The 27,680-nt window shown below is 40.0% G+C and overlaps 1 protein-coding gene across 6 annotated transcripts in view; it reads left to right on the top strand.

Moving 5' to 3' along the window:
- Nucleotides 1-27,680, top strand: part of DDR2 (discoidin domain receptor tyrosine kinase 2) — a 182,638-nt gene that overhangs the window by 143,820 nt on the left and 11,138 nt on the right. For all 6 annotated transcript variants that reach the window (XM_027527247.1, XM_027527273.1, XM_027527282.1 and 3 more), the window contains 9 exons: nucleotides 1,601-1,844; nucleotides 5,375-5,437; nucleotides 6,269-6,399; nucleotides 9,910-10,120; nucleotides 12,284-12,507; nucleotides 13,944-14,071; nucleotides 16,319-16,510; nucleotides 17,007-17,241; nucleotides 19,112-19,261. In XM_027527247.1, coding sequence (XP_027383048.1) covers nucleotides 1,601-1,844; nucleotides 5,375-5,437; nucleotides 6,269-6,399; nucleotides 9,910-10,120; nucleotides 12,284-12,507; nucleotides 13,944-14,071; nucleotides 16,319-16,510; nucleotides 17,007-17,241; nucleotides 19,112-19,261 — 1,578 coding nt within the window. The remainder of the gene's footprint in view (nucleotides 1-1,600; nucleotides 1,845-5,374; nucleotides 5,438-6,268; nucleotides 6,400-9,909; nucleotides 10,121-12,283; nucleotides 12,508-13,943; nucleotides 14,072-16,318; nucleotides 16,511-17,006; nucleotides 17,242-19,111; nucleotides 19,262-27,680) is intronic.

Raw genomic sequence — 27,680 nt, 5'->3', positions numbered from 1 at the left:
CGTTTTCATCATTAACATTTAGAGGAAAATCCAAATGGGAAATCTGAGGTGATTTGCCCCCTTTCCATGTGGTGTGGATATGGAAAGCATGCTGGACTGCAGTCTACGATTCTAGATCCTGTTCTGATGTTGACTGACCCCAGAAAGGTCAAACCTCTTGAAATGTCAGTTTCCTAATTAGTATACAGAGAACTGGACTAGAAGATTTTTGAAGTCTCCAGTCACTCTAATATTTCATGATTTTATTCTTTTCACATATCTCTGGTCTGTTTCACCAGTCATTAAATTCCTATATCATTACTTCTTCTTCAGCTAAAAATAAATTCTGAATTAAAAAAAATGAAAGTGCTAGTTGCTCAGTGGTGTCCGACTCTTTGTGATTCCTTGGACTGTGGCCCGCCAGGCTCCTCTGTCCATGGAATTCTCCAGGCAAGAATACTGGAATGGGTTGCCATTTCCTATTCCAGGGGATCTCCCCAACCCAGGGATCAAACCGAGATCTGCATTGCAGGCAAATTCTTTACCATTTGAGCCACTTAGGTTGTACTGATTACCCAGAAACCAGAGGACGGTATTGAAGGGTTACAATTCAGGGACTAAGCAAGACATAAAATTGAAATAACAAATATATTCCAAAAATTACAATGATGCTTTTCCAACCTAAAGTCTTTAAATTCAGGGGAGAGTGACCAGCAAAGCTCCATTTTCTACAATGGACTGAGCCTGAGGTAATGTTACTGAACTACCACCAGAGACTTGACTTAGTTACAATCATGGACATTCTGCTTTTGAGGGATGTTACTCACAGCAAGGTGCTACAGAAGAACTGTTGTGGAATCCTTCTTCCTGATGACCCTTAAAAGCCATACAAATACCCTGGTGAGAGAGTCATGGCAGCGGGCAAGAGGGTACAAGCTACCTTCCCAAAGACTTTCTTTTCTCATCTCAGAAAGTATCTATGATGAAGATTTAATGCATTCATCAGAATGGCTTTACCAAAATGAATTTAATTGAGAGATAATTAAGTCTTGTGTCTCTGGCTGACAAATGCTAGTGTGTCTGACAGTCAAAATGAGATTTCTAAAGAGAAAGATGAAATTGTATTGGATAGCATGTTATTTCAGGGTTCTCATCTAAACTCGTTGAAAGGAGTGGATTAACTTTGGAAATGTACCTAGGAGAAAGTTGTTCAGAATAGGTTGATTCTGCGTAGATAGCAACCATGGTTGAGAGGATTGGAGTGGTGAGAGACCAGCAAGTGTTAAGGGCAAGGAAGGAGCTGAGAGGAGGCTGGTCCAGCCCTCGTTTAACAGATGAGGATGCCTCTCCCAGCAGTGTGCAGCAAGATGGCGAGGGGAGCACAATTGTATAAAGGTGGCTAGAGTAGCAGCCTAGGTTTTGTAAAGTCAGAGCAATGTTCCAGTGCCACTGTGAGGTTCCTAGAAGGGAAAAATGCATTACTGCAGAGCATCAAGTATTCACCAAGGGTGGTGCTCAGAGAAATTTGACAAGTCTAAGGTCTTACTGGGTGAGCTTGCACTGTGTCCCCAGTGCCAGCCAGCAGGGTCAAGCTGTCACTCCATGCCTCTTTCTCGGCCAGGTCCACTGCAACAACATGTTTGCTAAGGGTGTGAAGATTTTTAAGGAGGTCCAGTGCTACTTCCGCTCTGAAGCCAATGAATGGGAACCTAACGCCGTCTCCTTCCCGCTGGTGCTGGATGACGTCAACCCCAGTGCTCGCTTCGTCACTGTGCCCCTCCACCACCGCATGGCCAGTGCCATCAAGTGCCAATACCATTTTGCTGACACCTGGATGATGTTCAGTGAGATCACCTTCCAATCAGGTTGGGAGCTTGGATGGCCCTTAGGGAAGTGGGAGCAGGGTGGTGAAGGAGGAAGGCAGTGTCCAGAGCTTCTCATTGGTGGGTCTCTGAGAAGAAAAAAGTTATCCAAGTGGCGTCTCATGGGTAGATAGAATCTTTTTCGCCACTAATTTGGTTGTGGAAGGGCAGAGACGAGACTGTGGAAGTGGACAGAATGTTTACTTGGCTCTCACTCATATTTGTCTAAAAAAAAAAAAGAAAGAAAATGAGTACAATGTGTTAAAACTTTAATGTAAATCAAACCAGTTAAGGGAAAGCAAACCTAAGCACTATTAAAGTCTTTAAATGAAGATGTCTAAATATACACTAAAGAGAACAATCAGCCTCCATCCATCACTTAGCTTTACTAATCGTTGATTTTTTGGTCATCCTTGTTTCATTTATTCCTCCCTTCTTGCTATAGAGCTTTGAAGCAAATCTGAGATGTTATTTGAATTTCAATAATAAAATTTTAGAATACACCTGAGAAGATAACATTATCTTCATAACAATGTATTGTAACAACATTTATTAATAACTAATTCCTTAATGTAATAGCCAACCCACACTCATGTATCCTTGATTGTCTAATAATGTCTTAACAACAGTGGGCTTGAATGAATTAGGATCCTACTAATAAGCCCCTCCTGGTGTATTTCCTTTATTACATTGCTAGGTTGTATCTCTTTTAATCTAAAGAATAAATTAAAAAACAATTCCATTCTGGATTAACTGATTGCTTTCCATGGTGTCATTTTACTGTAACTTACATCCTCTGTCGTCTTGTTGACTGGAGGTTATATTTACAGGTGAATTTGATTCAAATTCAATATTTGTTTTTGCTAAGGATTTTTCATAGATATTATTGTGTACTTTATGTTGAATCTCATCATGGAGATGTTATGTTAGACTTCCTCACTTTTAGTGATGCTAAGATTGATCTTGGGCTCAGGTGGTTTTTCTTTCACATAAAAGTTCCCCACAATCTTTCTCCTTAGACGTCACCCTCCATTGATGACCACTGCTTAAATTATTTCATTAGGAGTTGTTGACTGGTGATTTTCTAATTCTTTTGTTCCTTTTGCATTTATTAGCTGAATTTATTCTGAATATGAGAACTATTCCCCATATACTTGTTAACCCTGAAATATAGTTTGCATTGCAAGGGCAGGATACGTGATTAATTTTTTTCATCAATTTTCAGAGTAATGAGTTAATGCAACCTTTAGCAACTTTCAGTGGTGTTGAATAGATTTTGTTTTGATTTTCATCCTTGTTATGTTTCTTAGTATTATTATGCATTCATTGGTTTTTATAAATTTGGTGTGTGTTGCAAATAATATTCTTTTTAATACTTGGATTGCCTGCATTTGACCAGAACACATGCCTTTAAGCTGGCTCTGTCTACTTTGAATTGGATCCTATAAGTTTTTGATAGCTGTTTTACTATTTAAAAGAACAAGATGTCCCAAGCTTATTTTGAGCATTCGTTGCCCCAGATGTAGAATCACATTTCCTCAATTGATCTTGGTTCCTTTTATTGGGGAATGGTATTTAGAGACCACAAAGTTGCCAATATGGACTGCATCAAATCATGAAACGTTAAAAGCCGTTTAGGACACTGTCTATATCATCACAGTTCAGATGAGGATTTAAAACCTAGATAATGATTTTTTTTTCATAAGATGTTCAAAGTGGTGACCAACAATAAGGTCAGAAGGAGAGAGGTCACTAGAGAGTGGATTTGTAATGGACAAAGGAGCGAGACTTTATACTAGGCCTGGAAGAAGAATATAGGCAAAAAAATGACATCAGAGAAGAGGGAAGACTAAAAATAAACCAGAAGATCCCATACTTCCTAATTTGATTTTTAAAAGAAAAAAATTTTAAGATGTTTTGCTAATTAAGATGTATTGATAAGGAAATACAGTACATATTTAGAAAAAGAGGTTTGGTGCCTCAATACCTTCTGTTTTAAAAATTTAATCTAAGAGTAAGTGGATTCATTATTTTATAAAGTATTTATTGAGGGAAGAAATTTAAATGTTCAAAATCAGTGTTACTTAATGTTCTAAGTGTTAATTAGGAGACAGTAGGTTTCCACCATCCTCAGAGTTTCTGCAGGAGACTTGAAATGTTTGCTTCAGGAATTAATATAAAGCATATTTTGCTAACTTAATGACCAAAGAATTTTAGAACATCATGAATGATCAGTTTTAAGTCATCTCAAACTTGTATTTCTGAAAGGAAAATGGAACAAGTGTGTCAGTGCAATTGTTTCATATTAAATGATCTAAACAGTGGTGTTTGTGGCATAAAATCACAGAAAGTGTATTCATATCTTTTTTATATTTTCTTGATAAGAATACAATTTTGAAAAAATATTCTCAGTAAGTGATTAAATACGTCCCGTGTAAACTCAAATCAGACCAACATGTTACTTATGTCTGCTGTGTATATTCTCATTAACATTAAAGAAGACACTTTTAGAAGTCTGCCAAAAAGACTTAAAATAGTTGTAGCTATGTAACTATAGTTACATAGTTTTTGACTGCTGAAATATCTGGAACTTTAATGTCATGATAATATTAGTTTTCACTGAAGCCTGAGAATCCAATTCAGAAAAGTACAGGTGGGTGCCAGGTACTTTATTTATATCATAATGCTAATAAGAAGAAAAATTAGGTTTTGGGGAGAGAATCTCTTTTGAATGGGAAGTGAGTATTTTCATTCTTCCCCTCTTTATTAGACAAATCAGAGTGAAATATAAGTTACCAACATCAATCTGTCAAATACACTTTGGGGATCTAGTCTTAGAAGCTTCAGGATCACAGTAAAGGATAATTTAACTCAGTAGTTCCCAACATTTTTGGCACCAGGGACCAGTTTCGTGGAAGACAATTTTTCCACCGACGGGGTGGAGAGGGGTGGTAGTTTCAGGATAGTTCGAGCACATACATTTATTGTGTGCTTTGTTTCTACTGTTATTACATCAACTCCACCTCAGATCATCCAGTGTTAGACCCTGGAGGTTGGGGACCCCTGCTCTAATTTATCTATAAGGACGAAGGCTTAATTTGTAAATTAAAAGTCTAGGACAATGAAACATAATGAAAACTCTTTAGTAAACAAAGGAGTTCAATTAATTTAATTTCCTTGAAGGAAAGATCATCTTCAGCGCCATGTCTGTTCCATGTCTCTAACTCATTATATTCTCTCTGTATTTTACTGAACTTGGGTCTCACTTCCTGTGCATGCTTTATGATAATGTGTGGTCACAGCCCTCTGATCATTCTTTCTTAAAGGTTTTAATATCATGATACTTACAAAAGAAAAGTTGCCCTTGCTGTTGAGATGAATGGTAATATTATTTATTTATTAATAATATATGATTTCATTTCTAATCCAGTAAATTGATTTCACAAAGTACTAGCTTAGAGCCTACCTTCAGAAAAACCACTACCTAGCTGTCTTCTTCCCTTGAGCTCTGACTCACCCTTGTTTTATAACAGATGCTGCAATGTACAACAACTCCGGAGCCCTGCCCACCTCGCCTGTGGCCCCCACAACCTATGGTATGTGTTATGGAATTCTTCGCTATAAAAATTAAGTTGAGGAGACCTTCCAGAGGATGAAGAAGAGTGGAGATGTGCAAAGGCCTGACTGTGTAGGAGGCTTGATACAAGGTGTCCTTGGAAGAGTAGCTCTGGAAAGATAGGACAGTCCACATCCAAAGTTAATGGCCCAAACTCACTCCCTTCCCTGCTGGTCCATGTGCTTCTTCAGCTGAGGCTGAGTCTTGAGTTGTCCCAACAGCTTCTTGGAAGTTTGGGACACGTGGAGCAAAAACAGGGATGGGGATGTGTCTAGGTGAGACCCACTGTAGGGATCTCAAGGAAAGAATGGAAGACTATGGAACCAAAAGCTAGTCTCTCCAATTGCAGGGAAATATGGACAAATGTATCCATTGCTTCAGACAGCCACTGGCTGTATAAGTCAGTAATCTGGGAAATACATAATCATAGTGTAAAGTCCAAAGAGGACTCTCAGCTACCCTGGCATGTCTCAAAGAAATCACAGTGAAACTGGTTCTTCACCTGGTTTACATGAGGTGAGATTAGAGGCCAGCAGACCCAAGCCATGGTATGAAGCAGCAAACTTTTAGGAAGAATGGAAAGCCTCTCCATTATCCAGTCTAATACATGATGAGGAGGAGGCTACTGTCCCATGGATGTGGACTGTAGGATATAGGAGCGAAGTAATACAAGAGTAGCAATACCAAGTGTTAAGGTGACATATTGTGGAATGATCCTGAAGGAGCAAGTTCTGCCTTCTTGTCTCTGGTCCAAGCCTTTTCTTGCCTTGTGAGATAATAATACTCTTCATCTTTCCTTTCCTGGTTACAGATCCAATGCTTAAAGTTGATGACAGCAATACTCGAATCCTGATTGGCTGCTTGGTAGCCATCATCTTCATTCTCTTGGCCATCATTGTCATCATCCTTTGGAGGCAGTTCTGGCAGAAAATGCTGGAGAAGGTGAGGAAGTGCAGAACAATCATGACATAGGAAACTACTCCGTACTTTCCTGTGCTGCTCTTACCCTGGGAGTAAGAGGCAAATCACAAAACGATGTAAATGGTTAGAAAGATAATCAAGAGGCATAGGAATAGAAAAGCTAGGGCTGAAAGGGTCAGAAAAGAATAAGCTAAGTCCAGTTTTTCATTTTTAGGATGGAGATTTTGAAACCTCCCTAGAGAACTCAAAAACTTTTTTTTCCTTCCCAACGCATTTAGGCATCTTCCTGGAAGATTCTGATTCACTGGGTTTTGGGTGGAGTGTCAGCATCTGTATTTTTAAAAATTATAAAGTAATTATTCTACAATTAAAATAAATTAATTTAAAAACAAGCAATTCTAATGCATAACTAATACCTAGCTAAAATTTCTGATAATGCTGTTTCTTTTCTTTTTATTGCTTGCTTGTTTTTTGGTGTGTGTGTGTAGAAAAATATCCAACATCATTAATATCCAAGCCAAGTTTCTTGCAATTCTATTCCAACTTCTTTTTGTACTTGAATGTTATGGCTATACATCCTCTGAATGCCTCCTCAGATTCATTTTGTCTAGGCCAAGTGATCTGTATAATTTCTACTACATTTGTCTAACACTTGACAGTCTACAGAGACTTTTTCCATGATTTTACTTGAACCTCATTGAATAATGGTGAGTTGGGCATAGTAGTTATATTTAACTGTTTTTCTGGTTAAAAAATGTGAAGTTCTCAGTGCCATTAATATCCTGTTTTTTATGCTGGTTCCAGTTGAAATTTGTTGTTCCAGTCTTGACATTTGTTGACTTCTTTTCTTCTAAACTATATACATTCCTCCACGGGTAGATTGGGGCTTCCCAATGGCGCTAGTGGTAAAGACTCTGCCTGCCGATGCAGGAGACATAAGCAGATGTGGGCTCCATCCCTGGGTCAGGGAGATACCCTGAAAAAGGAGATGGCAACCCACTCCAGTATTCTTGCCTGGAGAATCCCATGGACAGAGGAGCCTGGCTGGTTACAGTCCATAGGGTTACAGAGTTGGACATGACTGAAGCGACTTAGCACACATGCACGGGTAGATTATCTATGACTTCTTTTGTTTTTTTTTTTTTAGACCAGATAGCAACTCTGGGCACTGTTGTGAAGTGTGTGATATTCTTTGAGTTTGCTGATGATAAAGTGTTTCCACCTTTCGCCATGGACATTGTCCCTGGTCAATGAGCTCAAATGGATGTGGACTGTGACAGGTCACAGGTGCTCTGGGTTGTGAGACTTTGAAGTGCCCATTGAGGGCTGGGACCGGGAGGGAGGGTAATAATGCCTGATTGTGTTCATAGCTTCTGTGTTTGGAGATGGGCTCTCAGAGGAGACTAGTGCCTCTGTGGAGTACATACCAGAAGGGGTGAATGGACTGGAACCTTCTGTGTGGAACAAGAGGAAGGGACTAATATCAGAGAAGTGAAGGGAATGACCCAGACAAGCAGCCTGCAATTCCTTCTGAGCTGTTACACACTTAGGCCCTGAAAGACTGAAGTTTACTTTAGGGTTTTTAGGCAGGAATATTTCACAGAAGAGAGGATCTCTTTGCTTCCCACAGGGACTTCTATCATGAGTCTGAACATACTTTGAGTAAATTAAAGCTTTCAATCCATAAATAGTGACTGAAGGCTGAAAGGTAGAATCCACAGAGAGCTCACGCACTGGCACGAGGCAACACCAAAACCTTTCTTCTTTTGGAATGCTGAAACACACTGAGTATCTAGATTCCAGGGAGAAGGCTAGCAAAGAGTGGTGGTGGAAGAAGCTGGTGGTCTGAAGATTCATTGGAAAGCTTGATGCTGTGCTCTTATTGAACAGTCTGTTATGACTGCATTTTTTTAGTTTAGGGGGAGAGTCTGTGTTCTCTATTCTGTGAGCTATTTTTCTCTGCACCAGAATTTACCACTCTTCTCTGAGTCTTTCTTCTGAAACCTACTGGAATATATTCAGGGTCTGGGAGAGGAATTTGGGGCTGGAGACTCTCTAGGTAAAAGGGAGACTAAACATTTTGCCCTTGAATATTTAACTTGGTCCTTCAAGAAATTCTTTCTATCCCTGTACATCCTGAGTGAGAAAACTTAAAAACACTCTGGAATAACACAGGATTTCTCCTTGAGGAAAGGATTTTTTTGTAGAAGACCCTTAAGCATATATTTATATTCCCAATACATTACTCAAGGTAGCTTTATGCTACAGTGTTATTTGCAGGATACTTATAAAGGTGTCTTCAATTCTCTCTTAGAGAGAGTCAACCCATATTTATTGAGTACCTACATGTGATGGGCTCCACACTCATTTTTGAGGACCTATCAGCCTAGCTTATGGAGCAGACATCTCAATTTCTCCATTGTGCACCCAAGGTGTGTTTGCTGGAGTAGAACATTTCACGTGTTTAAATCTAAAGAGTCACATATATTTAGATTATGAGAGTTCATTTTGAAGGAGCAGGCAGGCCATATTAGATGGAATGCAAGAACAATTAGCTGTTTAATTCTTCTTATTCCTGTGTTAGGTATAATTTGGGCTTCCCTGGTGGCTCAAATGGTAAAGAATCTGCCTTCAATGCAGGAGACCTGGGTTTAATCACTAGGTTGAGAAGATGCCCTGGAGAAGGGAATGGGAACCCACTCCAGTATTCTTGCCTGGAGAATTCCATGGACAGAGGAGCCTGGTGGGCTACAGTTCAGGGAGTCACAGAGAGTGGGACATGACTGAGCTACTAACACACACACACACACACACACAGAGGTATAATTCATCTCAGTATCCCTGGACATGTAGGGCTTTCCTTTCCTATTTTGTAGTCATTTTATTTTTGGTTAGTAGAAAGGCAGGATAAAGAGAGTATTACTCCAACATACAATGCCAGAGTGATCAGGTGAAGTGCAGATTCATCATATTACAACACATTTGTTGTGTTCATGAGCATTTTAATTTATATCTACATGAAATCAAGTGGTTGAATGGTGTCAGGAAAACTCATTATTTAATAGAACTTGTCATCACCGACTCGATGGACGTGAGTTTGAGTGAACTCCGGGAGGTGGTGATGGACAGGGAGGCCCAGCGTGCTGCAATTCATGGGGTCACAGAGTCCTACATGACTGAGCGACTGAACTGACTGGCTGAAAATGCTAAGATTAACATTCTTTGATTGGTTATTGATAGGTTCCTACAGTGTCATGTGAATGATGCTTATAAGTACTTCAATGGGAGTTAATGAATGTTGGCAGTGTAGATATTTGGAAGTCAAATTCTTCCTTGATGAAATGAAAGATTTTTCTAGATTTCTACAGTGTAGGTATTTGTGGAACCAGGCTGTATCCCTGTCACTTGCATTGCTTCTGGAGTTTGAGTATTAAAGAATTATTTTCATCTGAGTGGAAGAGCTGGATTTAAGAAGAGGAGGGAGTGATGATTTCTTTTGTGCCAACATGCCTTTCTCCCCTTCTCCTTTAGGCTTCCCGGAGGATGCTGGATGATGAAATGACAGTCAGCCTTTCCCTGCCCAGCGAATCCAGCATGTTCAACAATAACCGCTCCTCATCACCAAGTGAGCAGGAGTCCAACTCCACTTATGATCGCATCTTTCCACTCCGCCCTGACTACCAGGAGCCATCCAGGCTGATACGAAAACTTCCAGAATTTGCTCCAGGGGAGGAAGAGTCAGGTGAGGATGAGGTGATGGGCAGAGAATTGAGGGACAAAGTTTATGAAGGTGTGACACAATTACTCCTGCTCAACCAAGTCTAGTTTAGCCTAGAGAAGTCCACCTTCTCCTGGGAAGTCCACACTGTTTTTCTAGACTTGGTCTGCTGCTACTCCTATGCAAATTTGAGCATCTCTCCTCTGCTACTAATAATAGCAGATGTTTGGAAGGCCCCACATGTTAGAAGAAGAAAATAGATAAAATGTGTTACTCAAGTGTTAACACCGGACGAACTTAAACAGCCCAACTAGTCCAACCTTCTCTTTTTTCATAAGAGGAAAGTAAGAAGACTCAGATAAGGTACTTACTCAATATCAAACACCAATAGGGGTAAATTCAGGACTAGAATCAAACTTGAAGAAAAAACAATGAAGCTAAAGACATCCTAGAATCCCCAGTTTTTAGTCACCTAGATAATTGTGCTGGGCGTCCCTGGTGGTACAGACAGTAAAGAATCCGCCTGCAATGTGAGAGACCTGGGTTTGATCCCTAGGTAGGGAAGATCCCCTGGAGAAGGACATGGCAACCCACTCCAGTATTCTTGCCTGGAGAATCCCCATGGACAGAGAAGCCTGGTGGGCTACAGTCCATGGGGTTGCAAAGAGTTGGACATGACGGAGAGACTAAGCACAGATAATCGTGTTATTTAATTTTTGTTCATTTTTCTTTAGTGAATGATTTATTAGACTCATATATGATTTTATTACAAAAGTAAATATCTCTTGCCTTCTCTCAGTAAAAGCATTGCTTTGGTAAATGGTGCCAATTGATTCCCATCCCAGTGTTTTTTAAAAGGGCTGCAGAGTGACATCAGAAGGAATGCTAGGGTCATTGCTGAGACTAAGAGCAAGTTTTCTTTCCATAATATCAGCAACCAAAGGTGACCCACGTCAATAGGAGAGGACTGATGGTGTTCAGGAGAGAGGTCACTGGAAAAGTAGCAGGACTGACCACGAGGGCAGAGGCTTTTCAAGGGAGTCTTTCCAAAGGAAGAAAGGACACTAATGTGTATTTACCACTCAGTTTAGTTCAGTTCAGTTCAGTAGCTCACTCGTGTCTGACTCTTTGCGACCCCATGGACTGCAGCATGCCAGGCTTCCCTGTCCATCACCAACTCCCAAAGCTTGCACAAACTCATGTCTATGAAGTTGGTGATGCCATCCAACCATCTCATCCTCTGTCATCCTCTTCTCCTCCTGCCTTCCGTCTTTCCCAGCATCATGGTCTTTTCCAATGAGTCAGTTCTTCACGTCAGGTGGCCAAAGTATTGGAGTTTCAGCTACAGCATCAGTCCTTCCAATGAATATTCAGGACTGATTTCCTTTAGGATGGACTGGTTGGATCTCCTTGCAGTCCAAGGGACTCTCAAGAGTCTTCTCCAACCTCACAGTTCAAAAGCATCAATTCTTTGGTGTTCAGCTTTCTTTATAGAAAGATTTCTTTATATTTACCACTCAGTGGATAGCAAACTTTGATGGAGCATATTGAAATACGGGACTTTCACAGAGATAACAAGAAAAGAGATATAATTCTTTTTTTAGGCCGAGCCTAAGTAGCTTACCTACTTCCTGAAGGCTAAAATATTTCTCCTCGTATTTTAATGTGTTTTAAAGTTAGGCTGTCTTAAGCTAGATCATATAAATTTAATCAAAGTTTTAAATCCCCAAAATAGGTTGTTTACATCAGTGATCATATCTTAAAATTAAGAAAATATGCTGTTAAATCCTAAAACTTTAATACTCCTGCCCTAACTAGTATAGCCAGCCTTCCTAGAGCTTCACTGCAATTCCATAAGTTTAGTCAAGGAGATTGTTAATGATCATGTAGCATGAGGAGAAGGGTACGAGATAAAATGGTGACCTGTATTCTGGAGGCCATAAGGAAGTCTCTAGAGGAACCTTTGTCCAAGTAATAATGTCACAGCCTAGGTTAGACTGGGGGCTTTATTTTTGTTTTTTTACTGTATTGTAATTGGAAGATAATTACTTTACAATATTGTGATGGTTTTTGCCATACATTAACATGAATTGGCTACATGTTTTAGCCTTCCTGTCAGATTTTCTTTCTTAAAGAGATCTCCAAAAATGCTCCATGGGATGAAGCTCATTGTCCTTGTCTTCCCAGGCTGCAGTGGCGTTGTGAAGCCAGTCCAGCCCAGTGGGCCCGAGGGTGTGCCCCACTACGCAGAGGCTGACATTGTGAACCTCCAGGGGGTGACTGGAGGAAACACCTACTCTGTGCCTGCCGTTACCATGGACCTGCTCTCCGGAAAAGATGTGGCTGTGGAAGAGTTCCCCAGAAAGCTCTTAACATTCAAGGAGAAGCTGGGTGAAGGCCAGTTTGGGGAGGTGAGCTGATTCTTGGAGTGGAGTCTCCAGTCCTTGGCAGTTCAGAGGAAGTAGTTGAATAAAAATGATGTGTAGGGCAAAGTGGCCCATCCGGAGTGGACTCATGTGGGACGTGTCCTCCGGCCATCTCTCCTCGTGTTGTCCTCTATAGCGGTCCCCAACAGTTTGGGCACCAGGTGTCATGGAAGACAGTTTTCCATGGACTGGGGGAGGGGGTGGCGTTGGCATCTCCAAATCCCAAGTGTATTACATTTATTGTGTACTTTGTTTCTATTACTATTATATCAGCTCCACCTTTAGATCATATACACATTCCTGGAGGTGGGGACCCCTACTCTAGAAAACTAGTATTGGGTCAGTCTCATCTTTGTCAAATAGCTGTGGAATTCCTGGGAATTCTGATTTCTATACAAGAGTTTTTAAGGCAGGAAAGTCACTAGACTTAGAGATCCTAAAATCATCCAATATTTTCTAAATATTTTACAGTAGGTTACAGAGGGTGGGGACCATAAGATGTGATCATCTTTTATAAACTGTCCAAGAACATCCTGCTATTGGATAGCCACTTTGTTTTTTTCCATTTTAATGGGAGTTACATGTAAAATGGTCAAAAACAACCTCGCCCCTGCTTTTAGTCCCAGAATCAGCCACTAGGGAATAAATCACTAACCAAGATAAGGAGAACACTCTTCTCAATTGCCCTCAGAGTGATGCATGTAATATTTGACTTTTCATTCTTACAACAGTCACATGAGCCTTCCGAGAATTCAAAGCAATGATTTAAGTGGCAACAGAAGTTCTTCAACACCACCATCTAAACTCCAAATGTAACTTGGTTTCCTAAGCGTATAGTACTGGTTTCCAGCATGGGTGGCATGCTTTAACCTTGTGAAGGTTTGGTGGTGGTGGAGGAAGAAGGGCCCATGGCATTCGTTTATGGTGTTATGTCCACTCATTCTGTCTCCTGAGTTGAAAATGCAGGCTTGTTATACTGTTATTGACACGTAGTTGTTCCCGATAATGTTAATTCCATCCTAAGGGATTACCTTAGAGAATAAAATACCTTATGTTTTGTGCAATCTTATAGCCATACTCCCTTGAATCAAAGTTGAAGCATTTATACAAGATGACATTTTATAGTATAATAAAATAATACTGTATTTTATAGCTGTACTAAAATAGTTATAGATTCATTCACATATTTAATATTCCAACCAATGTATATTTTTTATAAAGCAGTAACATATCACATTAGCTTACCATTAAAAAAAATCAATTATTTGAGTCAAAGATATGCTACACATAGCTTCTTATTGGCCTTTTGATTATTTTGCCTGAGTTGTAAGAGTTAGTTTATCTCCAGGAAATGCCCAGCAAGAGTACTGAGACATCTTCAGGAGAAATGATGATGCTGAGACTAGATGACTTTTGTCTAGGTTCATCTCTGTGAAGTGGAGGGAATGGAAAAGTTCAAAGACAAAGATTTTGCCCTAGATGTCAGTGCCAACCAGCCTGTCCTGGTGGCTGTGAAAATGCTCCGAGCAGATGCCAACAAGAATGCCAGGTCTGTGGTCTACATTTTGAATTTTCCTTTATTTGTTTCATCTTCAGGATCAGGGATACTCTTGGAAACTTCTGAGCAATTTTCTTTTGAGATGGGAAGGTCTGTGAGCTGCCTCATATATCCATTGTTGTGTTTTATATTTCTGATGGGTCAGTAATTCTCATCTTCATTCTCATCTCCTTCTAAAACAAATGTACATTTTCTGTTAGATCTATGTATTTACTTCCTAACCTCCTTTGCACAGCACTGTGCTTCCCAACCTACACAGCAGTCTGACATTCCTGAATGTCATTACCTACCTTTGCAAACTTTTCACAGTCACACACATCTTTCTTGCTAAGCTCCTGCCATTCTCCTTTTTTCACACTGAATCTCTATTTACTTTCTCATCCCTTTTTTTCTCTTTTATGCTCCTCTTCGTCTATATCCAGCAACCCCCCAAATGAGAAGCTACCTCTACTTGGAAAAGTACCCATGGACCTCAAAGCAAAAGGATCCACAGTCCTTTAGCAGTTTTCCAAACTGGCTAATAATCTCTTGGATCCTTTACTACATAAATTGCAGTTTCCAGCCACACTCCGTTGTTTGACAGCCTTTCCATTACAGTAATGGTGAGTTAATCCTCACCCAGACAGGCATGCTGGTTGAAAGCTGATTGAATGTGTCTCAGGAAAATCTGCACATCTGGGTAACATATGCATTTCTTCATTTGTGTTGGCTTGATTTGTCTCACTGATGTTCAAATTCAGAAAAAGTTTAGATTGCTATACCTCAAATTATCATAAATTTCAAGAATGGTGATAGGGTTTTATTAAAAGTCTTGCAATTGGCAGGATGTGGCATGAAGAAGAAAGAAAGTCAAGGGAACAGAACTGTGGTGGTTTTGGAATTTTAACTGTGAGAATTTCAATCTGAAGGATACTAATATGAATGAAAAGTGATATCCTCAGGTCCCATTGAAAGAAAGAATATTCCTGATATAAATATTAGCCCATGATTAGAGAAGGTGGCAAAAAGAAAGGAAAAAAAAAAACAAAAACAAACTATGGGATGTGACAAAGCTTTTACCTGTTAAAAACATTTTTTTTAAACAATGTTGTGTTGATTTGTGCCATAGTTATACATGTATCCCTCCTTCTTGAGCCTCCCTTCTCACTCACTGTTTTTTGATGAGGTGTGATGTTCCATCTTTGCCCACTCCAATTAAGCAACAACGGATGGCTTAGGTTGTGTGCCCTCCCAAACCATGGACTCCCTTGCTTTGAGATTGAAGGAGGAATGAAAGAGGAGAGGTGTTGAAACCATATTGATTTTAAGGATTTTATATTGACTGGTATGACTCCCAGTCCAGGATTGCTAGAAAACTCCTAGGAGACGTACAACATGTCTATTACAATAGTTTTGATAATGTGGGCTAGTGGTTTCACTCCCCCAAATATTGCTACTGGGAAGGTAGCCCGCTTTGTGATTCAAGGGTGGTCATCACCATCTACTCTAACAGCTATTAGTTTTGGCCAAGTGAGTACTTCTTTTGAAATGACTGCATTACCACCATGAACTTTAAACTGCTCAATTTTGAACAGGTTACTAAATGTGTGTTGTGATTGTCTGCTGGTACACTCTGCATTAAAAGAAGCCAGCATGGGACAATAAAAAATTATCAGATAAACCAGAGGATGGTTATTTATTTTCATAAAAAAGTGCCTTAGCTTTATTTATAGTGACTCCATGGCTTTTAAAAAAGGGAAAGAACCCAGTGCACTTAAGGTATAATTTTCAGTTGAAGGTTTTATTTTTAAGACTAGTTTTTAATAACCTACATTTGATTTAGCAAATATTAATCATATGAGTTTGAGTGAACTCCAGGAGTTGATAATGGACAGGGAGGCCTGGCATGCTGCGATTCATGGGGTCGCAAAGAGTCGGACACGACTGAGCGACTGAACTGAACTGAACTGAACTGAATCACTTTCTATGTGGCAGGGCTTTTGTTGGATACTAAGGGTGCAAATGTGAATGACATGGTCCATATGCCTCCAAAATTACAGTTGAATAAGGGTTTATCATATTCCAGGATGAGTAGAATGAGACAGTTTCCAGGAAGCAATTTCTCTGTTCTCACAAAGGTTATCCAAAGGAAAAGAAGACTAGTATAATGGGCAGGACTAGACTTTGCTGTGTCTTCTCCCACTTCTTGATTCTAACTCTGGCAACCTCTGGGTTTATCTACGTCTGTGTCCTTCAAAGGAATGATTTTCTCAAGGAGATAAAGATCATGTCCCGGCTCAAGGACCCAAACATCATCCGTCTCTTAGCTGTGTGCATCACTGAGGATCCTCTTTGCATGATCACTGAGTACATGGAAAATGGAGATCTCAATCAGTTTCTTTCCCGCCACGAGCCACCCAATTCTTCCTCTGCCAGTGTACCCACTGTCAGGTAAATAAGCTGAGTCTTCCATCTCTTTCCTGGGTTCATGAGACAAAGATGGGGAGCAGGGAGCTTTAAAGTTCATCATTGTTCTTGTATGGTAGGGGATGTTGTTGTTCAGTTGCTAAGTTGTGTCTGACTCTTTGCGACCCCACAGACTGCAGCACACCAGGCTTCCCTATTCTTCACTATCTCCCAGAGCTTACTCAAACTTTTGTCCATTGAGTCAGTGATGCCATCCAGCCATCTCATCCTCTGTCATTCCCTTTTCCTTCTTCCCTCAATCTTTCCCAGCATCAGGGTCTTTCCCAATGAATCAGGGGATGTTAGTGTGCAGGGAATAACAGAGCAGCTGTGCTTTGGGGGAAAGTAAAGAGATAAATGAGGAATAGAGAAGGGATGCTGAGTTGGAACCCCAGTTTTTTGGTACCAACTGTAGAGTATGTACCTTCCACAGCTTCTTGTTTCCAGAGGCTACTTTCTCTCTTCCTTTGTATTTCCTCAGTTATGCCAACCTGAAGTTTATGGCTACCCAGATTGCATCTGGTATGAAGTACCTTTCCTCACTTAATTTTGTTCATCGAGATCTGGCCACACGAAACTGCTTAGTGGGTAAGAACTATACCATCAAGATAGCTGATTTTGGAATGAGCAGAAACCTATACAGTGGTGACTACTACCGAATCCAGGGCCGGGCAGTGCTCCCGATCCGCTGGATGTCCTGGGAGAGCATCTTGCTGGTGAGTTTCCTGTTTTTGAGCTCTGCCCTAGCAACCAGCACATAGGCAGGTGCACAGGGCATGTAGAGGTGCGCCAGAGACAGCAGGAGACAGACCATGAATAGACTTTAATGTTTTCTCTGACCTGAGATGACTTACTTTGGTCCTAATCATTATTTTTTAACACTTGCCTATTTCTGCTGATAAAATGTAAAATGCTTACTATAGAAAATTTGGAAAGAAAGGTTAAAAATATACCTGGAATGATAAGAAATTTAGTATGATTTTTTTTTAATCTCTACCTTTCCCATATTATTGATCTTAATTTGGGGTATTAAAATTTTGTCATTTAAAGAACTGTTATCCACACAAAATATTTTTTGTATTAATTTCATAACCATATTTCTAATTAATTATTTTGTTTCTATTTCAATGATTATCATCATTTACTTTTTAAGTTCCTCATTCTTTGCTTTTGTAATTTTTATTCAGCTTTTGGTATTCTGAATCACAAGTGAATAATTCTTTTTCTGAATGCTTCTCTTCTCTGACCATGCATATTTGAGGCAATTTATGCCACTTGGTTTTATGCCACTTAGCTGATTTATAGAATTATTAAACTTTAAACTTTTACTTCCTACGATGCTGAATACATGTAATTTTGTCTTTTGTCATTTAATATTCCAGAGAAAAGCCTGAAAGCAATCTAGTTTTGTTCATTTATTGTTAATCTGTTTGTTTCTTGTTCATATTCTTGTAGGATTTGTTAATTTTAAAATAAAAATTGTATAGTCATCCCTTTTCTCTCACCAAGATAACCACTATTAGTATTAATATTCTACTATATTTCCTTTGAGGATTTTTTCTATGCATGTATCTCTCTTAATATATGTATTATGTATACAAAATTATTTTACATATTGGAATGATACTATGCACATAAAATTCTCTCTCATTGGCAGTAAATATTCTTCAAAAACATGATTTTAATGGTTATATAATATTCCATTATAGATATATCCTGTAATTTAATGTCATAATAATTTGGTATTTTCCAATTTCCTTCAATTATAAATAATGCTGTAAGATATACCATTTTATATAAATCATTATAAAGATTTTTATCATCTACATAGGTGAATCACATATTTTACCCCTTTCTAATGTGATTACTAAGCTTTGCTCCCTTTAAATGTATTTCATGGTGTTATAAAACATAATTAGACCGAGATTCAGAGGGTTTTGGTCCAACTCTCAGTTTTTCTATTATTAATGGTCTTATAAACCAGGGGATTTTAGTACACCTATGTTGTCTCACTTTTCTGATGTAAAAAGTAGGAATAAATATTATCTACTTCAGCACTGTGATTATTGAATAGAACATGTGCAACTATTTAATGGATGTTGACTGCATCTGAATCTCACTGAGATCACTTGTCAGCCTGTCCTTCAAGACTGTGATGATCATTGAACAGGAACTACTCGAGGCATTCACACTGGATTCCTGTATCTCTAACACAGAGATATCTGGATCTCTTCCTGTTCTTGTTTTGCCTTTCCCGCGGGCATCTACCTGCGGCTGCCCTAGATCCTGGACTTTGACCTTCTAACTCTCAGCGGGAGAGTCAGGTAGCTTATGGCCACATCCTCTTCAGTCCTTGGATCTCATCTGCAAGAGAAGCAGACCTCAGTAGAGATCCTGAGGGTGAGAGACGGGTGGAGGCTGGCATTGAAACAACTTCCTATTGTCGTTTTCAGATTCCCAGTGCATATCTTGGCAGTTCCAGTATTCCTTGCCCTGTGTAGTGAAAAACTCCATTTTATGACAATCTCTCTGCTCTTGTCATACACAGATTATTCTGACTTTCTCCTCTTTTTCTTACTTAAACAGGGCAAATTCACCACAGCAAGTGATGTGTGGGCCTTCGGGGTGACTCTGTGGGAGACTTTCACCTTTTGCCAGGAACAGCCCTATTCCCAACTGTCAGATGAACAGGTCATTGAGAATACTGGAGAGTTCTTCCGAGACCAAGGGAGGCAGGTGAGAGCTTCTGGGGGTGGAGAGATGTGGCCTTGGGTGCTCCCGAAGGTGAGAGAAAGAAAAGTCCTGATCTAACAGGATAGGCCTGAGCTGGAAGACGGGCTACCTGGATGATAGTCATATTTCACTAGTTATCCAGGTGATGTGAAAGACCAAGGTCCTCCCTAGGCATCCATACACTCTACTTTATCCATGGATCAACCCACTGGTCACTGGGGAGCATGAGGGGGTCCCATCAGGCTTCTGCATAACTCAAAGATGGTGGTGGTGGTGGTGGTGGTTTAGTCACTAAGTTGTGTTCTACTCTGTGCGACCCCATGGACTGTAGCCTGTCAGGCTCCTCTGTCCATGGGATTCTCCAGGCAAGAATACTGGCTGGGGACCATTTACTTCTCCAGGGGACCTTCTTGACCCAGGGATTGAACCTGGGTCTCCTGCATTGCAGGTTGATTCTTTACCAACTGCTTCCCCTCCCCACACTTTATGTCCACCTGCCGGGGTCCAGCCCCGGCTGATCCAGGGAGTTCGAAGCGGGGACGGCGTCAGCGAGGATCAGGATACAATAGCTTTGATTAGATATTAATTAAAGATATAAAGAGTAATAGAATAAGGACAGCTCAGTAGGAAAATTCAGTGGAGAAAAGAGGCTGAGTAGCTTGGTTTACGCAGGAGACCAATAAAACTTCAAGACAAGAAGTTTGCACCACTTACGTAGGCCGCAGGCATCCTTCTGTTCTCCGGAAGGAGAGACACTGAGGCCTCCCCAGTCCGATCTTAGAAGCCCAGGCATAATTAGTAAGCATGGCGGGTTCCACACTCCAGATGGAGACTCAGCCAGAGTGAGAGAGAGAGAGAGAGAGACATGGGGAGACCTGTATTTCGAGAAACTGATCCCAATTCTTTATTTTCCATGGTCTACTTTTATATACTGAGATGTTATGCAAAAGTCACGCGGGGTCAGCAGTCCTGACTTTTATCAAAGTCAGGTGCTTCATACAAATGTATACAGAGGTCTTAGGGGTGTTACATCATCTTCTGGCCAGGGGGGCCTGCTGGCAATTTAGGACCTCTCCTTGTGACAGTGGTCAGTCAACAAGAACACTTTTTTCTCCAAGGGTGATTATTCTTAAAACAGACGCCACCCAAATAAAGTTACATTCCTATAGGGTGAGGGTGTAGTGGGTTTTAGTTAAGGAAAGAATTTACTTAGCCTAAGGTCTAACGTGATTAATATCAAAGGTTAATACTTATTTCTTCTATATATTCATTAATGTGTGTAAGGGCAGGGGATGTGGAGACTTAGCAACAAACATTGGCTCAACAAATGAAAAACCCTTCACCAATACAATTTCTAATCAGCCCATTATACTTATACTAATAGTTTTCTAACTTTTCTAAGGAACTTGTTTTTAGAAGGTTTAAAGTATCTCGTGCCTCTCACGGTTGGGAGGCTGTGAACAATCACATGTGGCCAGACAAGCCTGTCAGGCAGGCTAGAGAACCTTCAGAGGAGTTTGTAGGTTGAAACACTCCTGTCATGCCCAGGAATTATTATTAACTGGAGCTCTAAGTTAACTCCTTCTCTGAAAGAGGTGGTGGGGGACAGCCCCCCGTAAAGTCAGAGGTGTAGGTGAGAGCACAAAATAGTAAAGTAGGCAGGCTCTAGTTATGGGGGTAGATGCTCGAGGATTTCCAGGGGGACTCCTGAGGCTCGATCCCGCCTTTGCGTATGTCGAGCCTCCTTCCTCATGACCTTTGCCACGGGCAGAGTACCTCACTCTGGCCCCCAACATCTCCCCCTTTTTTATTTCTTAAAACAACCAGATGCAACTCAGTCACGAGCTTGCGAATGCTCTGCCGAAGAATCCTGACAATACAAGGAAGAATGATTATGAGAAGCAAAATTAGATCTAAAGATATTAGACAGAATGTTTTTTCCAGAAATAAAGTTAGAGAAGGTGTGAAATAAGTCATTAGCTGCTCCAGCGGCGGTAAAATCCAGTCGAGAGTGTTCCAGGGTCTGTATTTGATTATGAAATTTCCCTAAGTCCAGGCCAATGTCAGAGCTGTTCCAAACACCTGAGATATGATTTTTGATTTTTTCCCATTCATAATCTGTCTTGTTTACCATCAAAGATGTCACACATATCCACCGGTAATCAGCGTGGCATGACAGAGCCATTTTCGCTTTTAAAGCCTGTAACTCAGTTCCAATATGCGTTATTGCTTCTTCTAAGGCGTCTACTCTCATCTCCAATTTTCTATCTATAACTTCCTGTGTTGCTAGAGTTAAAGAGACATTTTTAGACATAGTATCAACATATTGAGCAGTATGCACTTGTTGAGTCAATGATATTGCTGCCACAGTAACAGAAACAATTGCTGCTAGCTGATATTCCTAAAATAAGTAAGCCCACAAATCGCCGTTGTCGCATTAAATCTTGTAGTTGTTGTAATACAGCAAGACCATAATTAACATATCAGTAAGTGGTTATATCATAAGATAAGGTGGACGTTGTAACACTACAAAGGAGCAAACATTATATTGAGGGTTTAAACAAGATGAGAGCATGCATTGTTCACAAGTCGTTACATTGGGTCCACCAGTGAAAGTCACACGTACATTAAATTTTCCAGAATCGTTGGTAAAGAGAAAAACATAAGGAGAGGGTAGACAAGCCAAAACAGAATAAGTAGAATTATTTTCTGGTTGGAGTTCGTGCTGCAACAGCCCTGTTCAGTCTCGCCGGGATCTCGATGTTTATCTTGCCTCCCCTTCTGGCGGGCTCCTCTTTTGTGATCGAAGCAATGGGGGAACTGGATGTCTGGGGGTCTACAACATGGCGAATCAGCCTGTCCCGGATCTAAATTGGAGAATCTGCATCCTGTGGAAAAATACAAGTGCATCCTCGACCGCTAGTTAATAATGGGTCAGGACCCTTCCATTGTCCTGAGAGGAGGTCCTTCCATTTGACCAATGGTTTTGCATTCAATTGCTCTGGGCACCAATGGCGAAGCGTTGCAGTAGTTCCGGCCGAATTGGCATTTAAAATATTTATTACAATAAGAACATATTGCAAAATTTGATGGGGAGAGCTATACTTAAACTCCCCTTCTTTTAATTTTTGAATTTGAAGCTTTAATGTTTGATGTGCTCTTTTCACAATGGCTTGTCCCTGGGGATTATAAGGGATGCCTGTATTGTGTTTAATTTGAAACTGTAAACAAAATTCCTGAAAAGACTTAGAAGTATAAGCAGGAGCATTGTCAGTTTTCAGAGTTTTGGCAGGCCCAAATATGAAAAACAAGTAAAGAGATGTTGTATCACATCTTTAACTGCCTCTCCGGTACGAGCAGTTGCAATAATAACGTGATAAAAGGTATCTACAGTTACATGAACAAAAGACAGTTTTCCAAATGAAGAGACATGAGTTACATCCATCTGCCAGAGTATGTTAGGTTTGAGACCATGAGGATTAACTCCCATAGGTAGACTATTATAAACAGTGGGGCAGTGTAAGCAAGAACTCACAATCTCTCGAGCAGTCTCTCTGGGAATTTGGAATTGATATCTTAAGGCAGTAGCGTATTGATGATGAAGTGAGTGAGAGGCTCTGGCCTCCTCAATCACAGTAGCCACTGTATTTCTGGTTAACAAGTCAGCCAAATCATTAAAGGCATTTAAAGGGCCAGGCAATCCGGAATGAGCCCGAATGTGTCCAATGAAAAATATTTTATTTCTTTTCCAAATTTGTTGCTGTAAATTACTTAACAAATGAAATATGGTAGTTTTATTTTCAGGCAAAACCGCAGTTTCAATGTGTGGAAACAACCTGACAATATACTGAGAATCAGAATAAAGGTTAAATTCTTCATCTGCAAACATAGCAAAAGCCTCTATGACTGCTGTTATTTCAGCTCTTTGAGCTGAAGTTTCCTGTGTTTCTAAAAACTTTTGGTGATTTTTAGTGACTATGGAGGCTTTACCGTTTGCTGACCCATCAGTAAAAACTATCTGAGCATTTGGAATAGGAGATTGTTTACATCTGACAGGAAAAATAACTGGATGTCTGGATATAAAATTCAGCAAAACATGCAAAGGTAAATGATGCAGAATTTGACCACAATAATTTCTGATGGTAATCTGCCAGTCCTCATCAAACATTAGAAGAGCATCAGGTTGTTCTTTATTATATGGAATTACAATTTCTGATGGCTCTTTAACAAGTAATTTAATGTTCCGCTTTTTTTCCTTTAGTATCAAAGTAGCTATCAATCCTGGATAAGAAGCCGCTACCTTTTTAGCTTGGGCGGGGAGATGGACCCATTCTAGGGGGCCGTTTTGCCATAAAACCAATTTCTGGCTACCCCAATTACACCTATGGGGGTTTTATGGTAAAGGAATTGTCAAGCAGTTGTCAATTTAATTGTTTAAATTTTTAAAATTTACATTTCAACAACATAAATTTAGAGATATGTTAATTTAGGTCTAATGTTTAGTTTAGGTCTCTGTATAAATTTAAATAATAAATGTATAACCTCCTTATCTCATTTTGGTATACAGATATATCTAAATGCAAAATGTATTTATATATGTATTTATACATGGCAACAAGTATAAACTTATTGACATAATCAATATACTTGAATTAATCTTTATAATTAATATGTTAATTAATATATATTACAGCAATACAACACGTACACAGCTAATACCAACCAACACAAACCAATGTACTACAATAATGTCACACATATATAATATAATTATACAGTATATAGAACATATATCATCACAGCACATCAATCCATACCAATTAATATCAGCCACACACACATTATATTACTGCAATATACATTTAATTATACAGTATATGTATAATATGCATATATAGTATACATATTAATTATATACAAATTAATTAAGTATAGATCTATAAATAGAATTAGGTATACCTTTATTATATTTTATTTATACCCATATCTAATTAGGCAAACTGCAATTAGGCAAATATATTTATATTATGTATTTATAATAATATATATAGTATTGTTAATTGCACCGCCTGTTGATAACTAAGAAATTGAGAAAACCCTTCTCTGAGTATCTCCTATTTGAGACAGCATGTCCCTCCCCCATAGGGTAAAGGGGAGCGTAGGAACTACATAGGGTTGGAAAGTTCCACAGGTATCCTCAAACTGCCAATCTAACATTTTTGAACTTTTAACTACTGTGGGGGCTTGAGGGCAAATGAAACAAAATTTGACCCCTGAAATCTATCAGGGCAACTTGCCAATCATCACTATTTTGTAAAAGACTTGCAGTTGATCCTTATTGAATGGAATTACTATATTTGCTACTTCTTTTCTAAAAAGTTCCACACTTCTTTTTTCCTCCTTTTATAATTAATTGTGCCACCAAGCTGGGATAAGATAAAACTATTTTTCTTGGGGTCACTGGTAGATGGAACCAATGGGCCTTTTTGTCACAAGCACCCTGTAGGTGTATGTTTTGTGGGAAGAATAATTTAATCTCATCTTTTGGTAATATTAATCTTAATTAACTGATCATGTAAAGTCTCATCTACTTTAACAAGAACCGACTCTGTCTCATTAGTCAACTTTCTCTTAGAACTGGAATTAGGATCGCTTTTTAAGCAATCAAACAAAGGCTTTAAATCTGCAGTAGTCAGTTTTAAATGTGGGCGCATCCAATTAATGTCCCCTAATAATTTTTGGAAATCATTTAAAGTTAGTAAACAATCTTTCTGCAGCTTCAAAGGGGCATTGTCGGTTTTCAAAACTTTTGGCACCTAAATATGAGAAGCAGGTAAAGAGGTGTTGCACAACATCTTTATAAGCTTCTCCAGTTATTGTTTTGTAACCTAAATCTGGTCTATAGCTTTTTAGATGACAAGCTACCATCTAATCTTTGCTTGAATACCTCCAGCAATGGAGAACTCACTACTCTTCAAGGTTTTAAACTTTCCCTCACCTTTTTCTCTACAGCATTCCCACCCTGCACACCACTTTCTCTAATCTCACCAACTCATTTTCAGTAGTATGTGTGGGCGAGGAACTGGGCCAGTCTTCCCCAGCAATGTTAAAAGATGTCTGTTCCTGTGTCTAAAAGCCCTGACATTTTATTTTCTTGAATTAAAAGATCATTTAAAGGCCTTGGAGCTGTAATTTCCTGCACCCAAAAGGCTAGATCACTAAATCCAAATACTCTGTGGCTCCTAGCCTGAGAAGTCAAGTTTTTTCCTGTCTGATACTAAGGTAAAAGCAAAAGCTGTGTTACTCTTTGACCTTTATTAATTTGCACAGTTTTGGTAGGCAGCGAGGTCAAGACTTTAATTTCCCAATATAATCAGAATCTACTGCAGGATGCACCACCGAAATTTCTTTTCTTTTTTTTTTTTTTAAGAAAGCGAGCTACGCCCTAGCACAAATCCTACAATGCCCTCAGGTAGGGGGCCAGGCACTCCTGTTGGAATTGGAGTAACCGGTTAGACAGGGGTTAATATTGTTGCTAAATCCCCTTTTCTCTTAGCCTGGGTGAGACCCCCCCTGAGGGGGTTTTCTCCAAGGAGCACGCTCTGCATATTGTGCATGCAGTCTGTTTTAAAAGCTCCACTGTTTAAAAAACTTTTTATCTTTTTCAGGCTTAGGCAACACTTTGAGAGGCTTTGGGGGCAAAGTGGGGAACTTTTGGGCCCTGGAAGGCACAAACGGAGTCGGCGGCTATCGCCCCAAATCAGAAAGTGGTGGATAAGTTTTTTTTAAAAGCTTGCGCAGAGGGGGAGGTAGCTCGCCAGGGCATCTGGCCACAATGTCCTGTAAGTCCTCTCCTCTCTCCTCTGCTGACTTTTTCTTCCTTCTTCTCTTTAAATCTTTCTCAAGTTTTCTTTCCCTCATTCTATCTTTTTTCCTTCCTCTTCTCTTCTCTTTTACTTTCTATCATTTCCTTCTTGTTTCCCTCTTTCATTCTCCCTTCTTCCTTCTTACTGTCTCTCTCTCTCTCTCTTCCTCTCTTTCTCTCTGTATCTCTTTTTCTAAATTCCTTTCTTCCTTTCTCTATCTTGCTGCGTTCCCTGATTCCTTTCTTCTCCGTTCCTCTCTCCTTTTCACTCTTTAGCTCTTTCTCTATTTTCTTTCCTTTTTTCTTTTTCTTTTTCACTTTTTTTTCTTTTTTCTTTTTCTTTTGCTTGGGTGAGGCCCCCCGAGGGGATTTTTCTGCAAGGAGCAGGCTCCGTATATTGTGTATTTTTTAAAAGCTCCTTTCTTTAAAAAGAAAACTTTTTTTTTTATCTTTTTCAGCCTTAGGCAATGTTCTGGGAGGCTTTGGATGTAAACTGGGGAATTCCTAGGCCCTGGGAAGTGCAAGCAGAGGTGGGGTAGTTGCCTTAAATCAGAAATTGTTGGATAAATTTTTAAAGGTTTGTGTAGAGGGAGAGGGGGCTCGCCAGGGCACCCGGCCGCAGCATCCTGTAAGCCCTCTCCTTCCTCAGGAGGTAGAGCACAGTCTCCCTCCTTTTCTTCATCAATGGCAGAAAATATGATCTGCGCAGAAGGTGGAGACCCACTACCATCCACCGCTATAGCCTCTCCCATAGCTTATCCCACAGCCTCATGACAAGGATCCAGAACATTTTTAATCATATTTATAGGATAAGTGTTTAGTTGTTTTTTCACCTTCACCCAAGTATCTAAATTAACAGTACCCTCTTTAACAGTTTTCAGTGTTAGCCATGTCAGAAAGTTAAGTATAATAGAAGATAAACATTTTAGCTTTCAAAAGATCAGGCTGTTCTTTGGCCTTTTAACTTCAGAAACCGTTTTTTCTCTCTAACTCTAACTCTTTAACACTTTCAACTCTTCCCACTCCTACTCGCCCTGTCTATCCTACAGGGGGGTCCGTGGTACCCTGAGTGGGGTCCTAGCCATCCCTAACACTGGGGGAACAACAGGGCTGATGACCCTAATCGTTCCGAGGGAGGAGCAGTAGGGCTGATGACCCAAACTGTTCCGAGGGGGAACAACAGGGCTGATGACCCAGATTGTTCCGAGGAGGGGGGCAATAGGGCTGATGACCCTAATTGCTCTGAGGGGGAAAAATAGGGCTGATGACCCAAATTGTTCTGGGGAACCTACCTTCGAATTGTCTGTCTTGGACGCCACCTGCCGGGGTCCAGCCCCGGCTGATCCAGGGAGTTCGAAGCGGGGACGGCGTCGGCGAGGATCAGGATACAATAGCTTCAATTAGATATTAATTAAAGATATAAAAAGTAATAGAATAAGGATAGCTCAGTAGGAAAATTCAGTGGAGAAAAGAGGCTGAGTAGCTTGGTTTACGTGGGAGACCAATAAAACTTCAAGACAAGAAGTTTGCACCACTTACATAGGCCGCAGGCGTCCT

The sequence above is a fragment of the Bos indicus x Bos taurus genome, chromosome 3 (genome assembly GCF_003369695.1).
Source record: "Bos indicus x Bos taurus breed Angus x Brahman F1 hybrid chromosome 3, Bos_hybrid_MaternalHap_v2.0, whole genome shotgun sequence".
NCBI classification, from domain to species: domain Eukaryota; kingdom Metazoa; phylum Chordata; class Mammalia; order Artiodactyla; family Bovidae; genus Bos; species Bos indicus x Bos taurus.
This window is presented reverse-complemented; position numbering and strand designations above follow the sequence as displayed.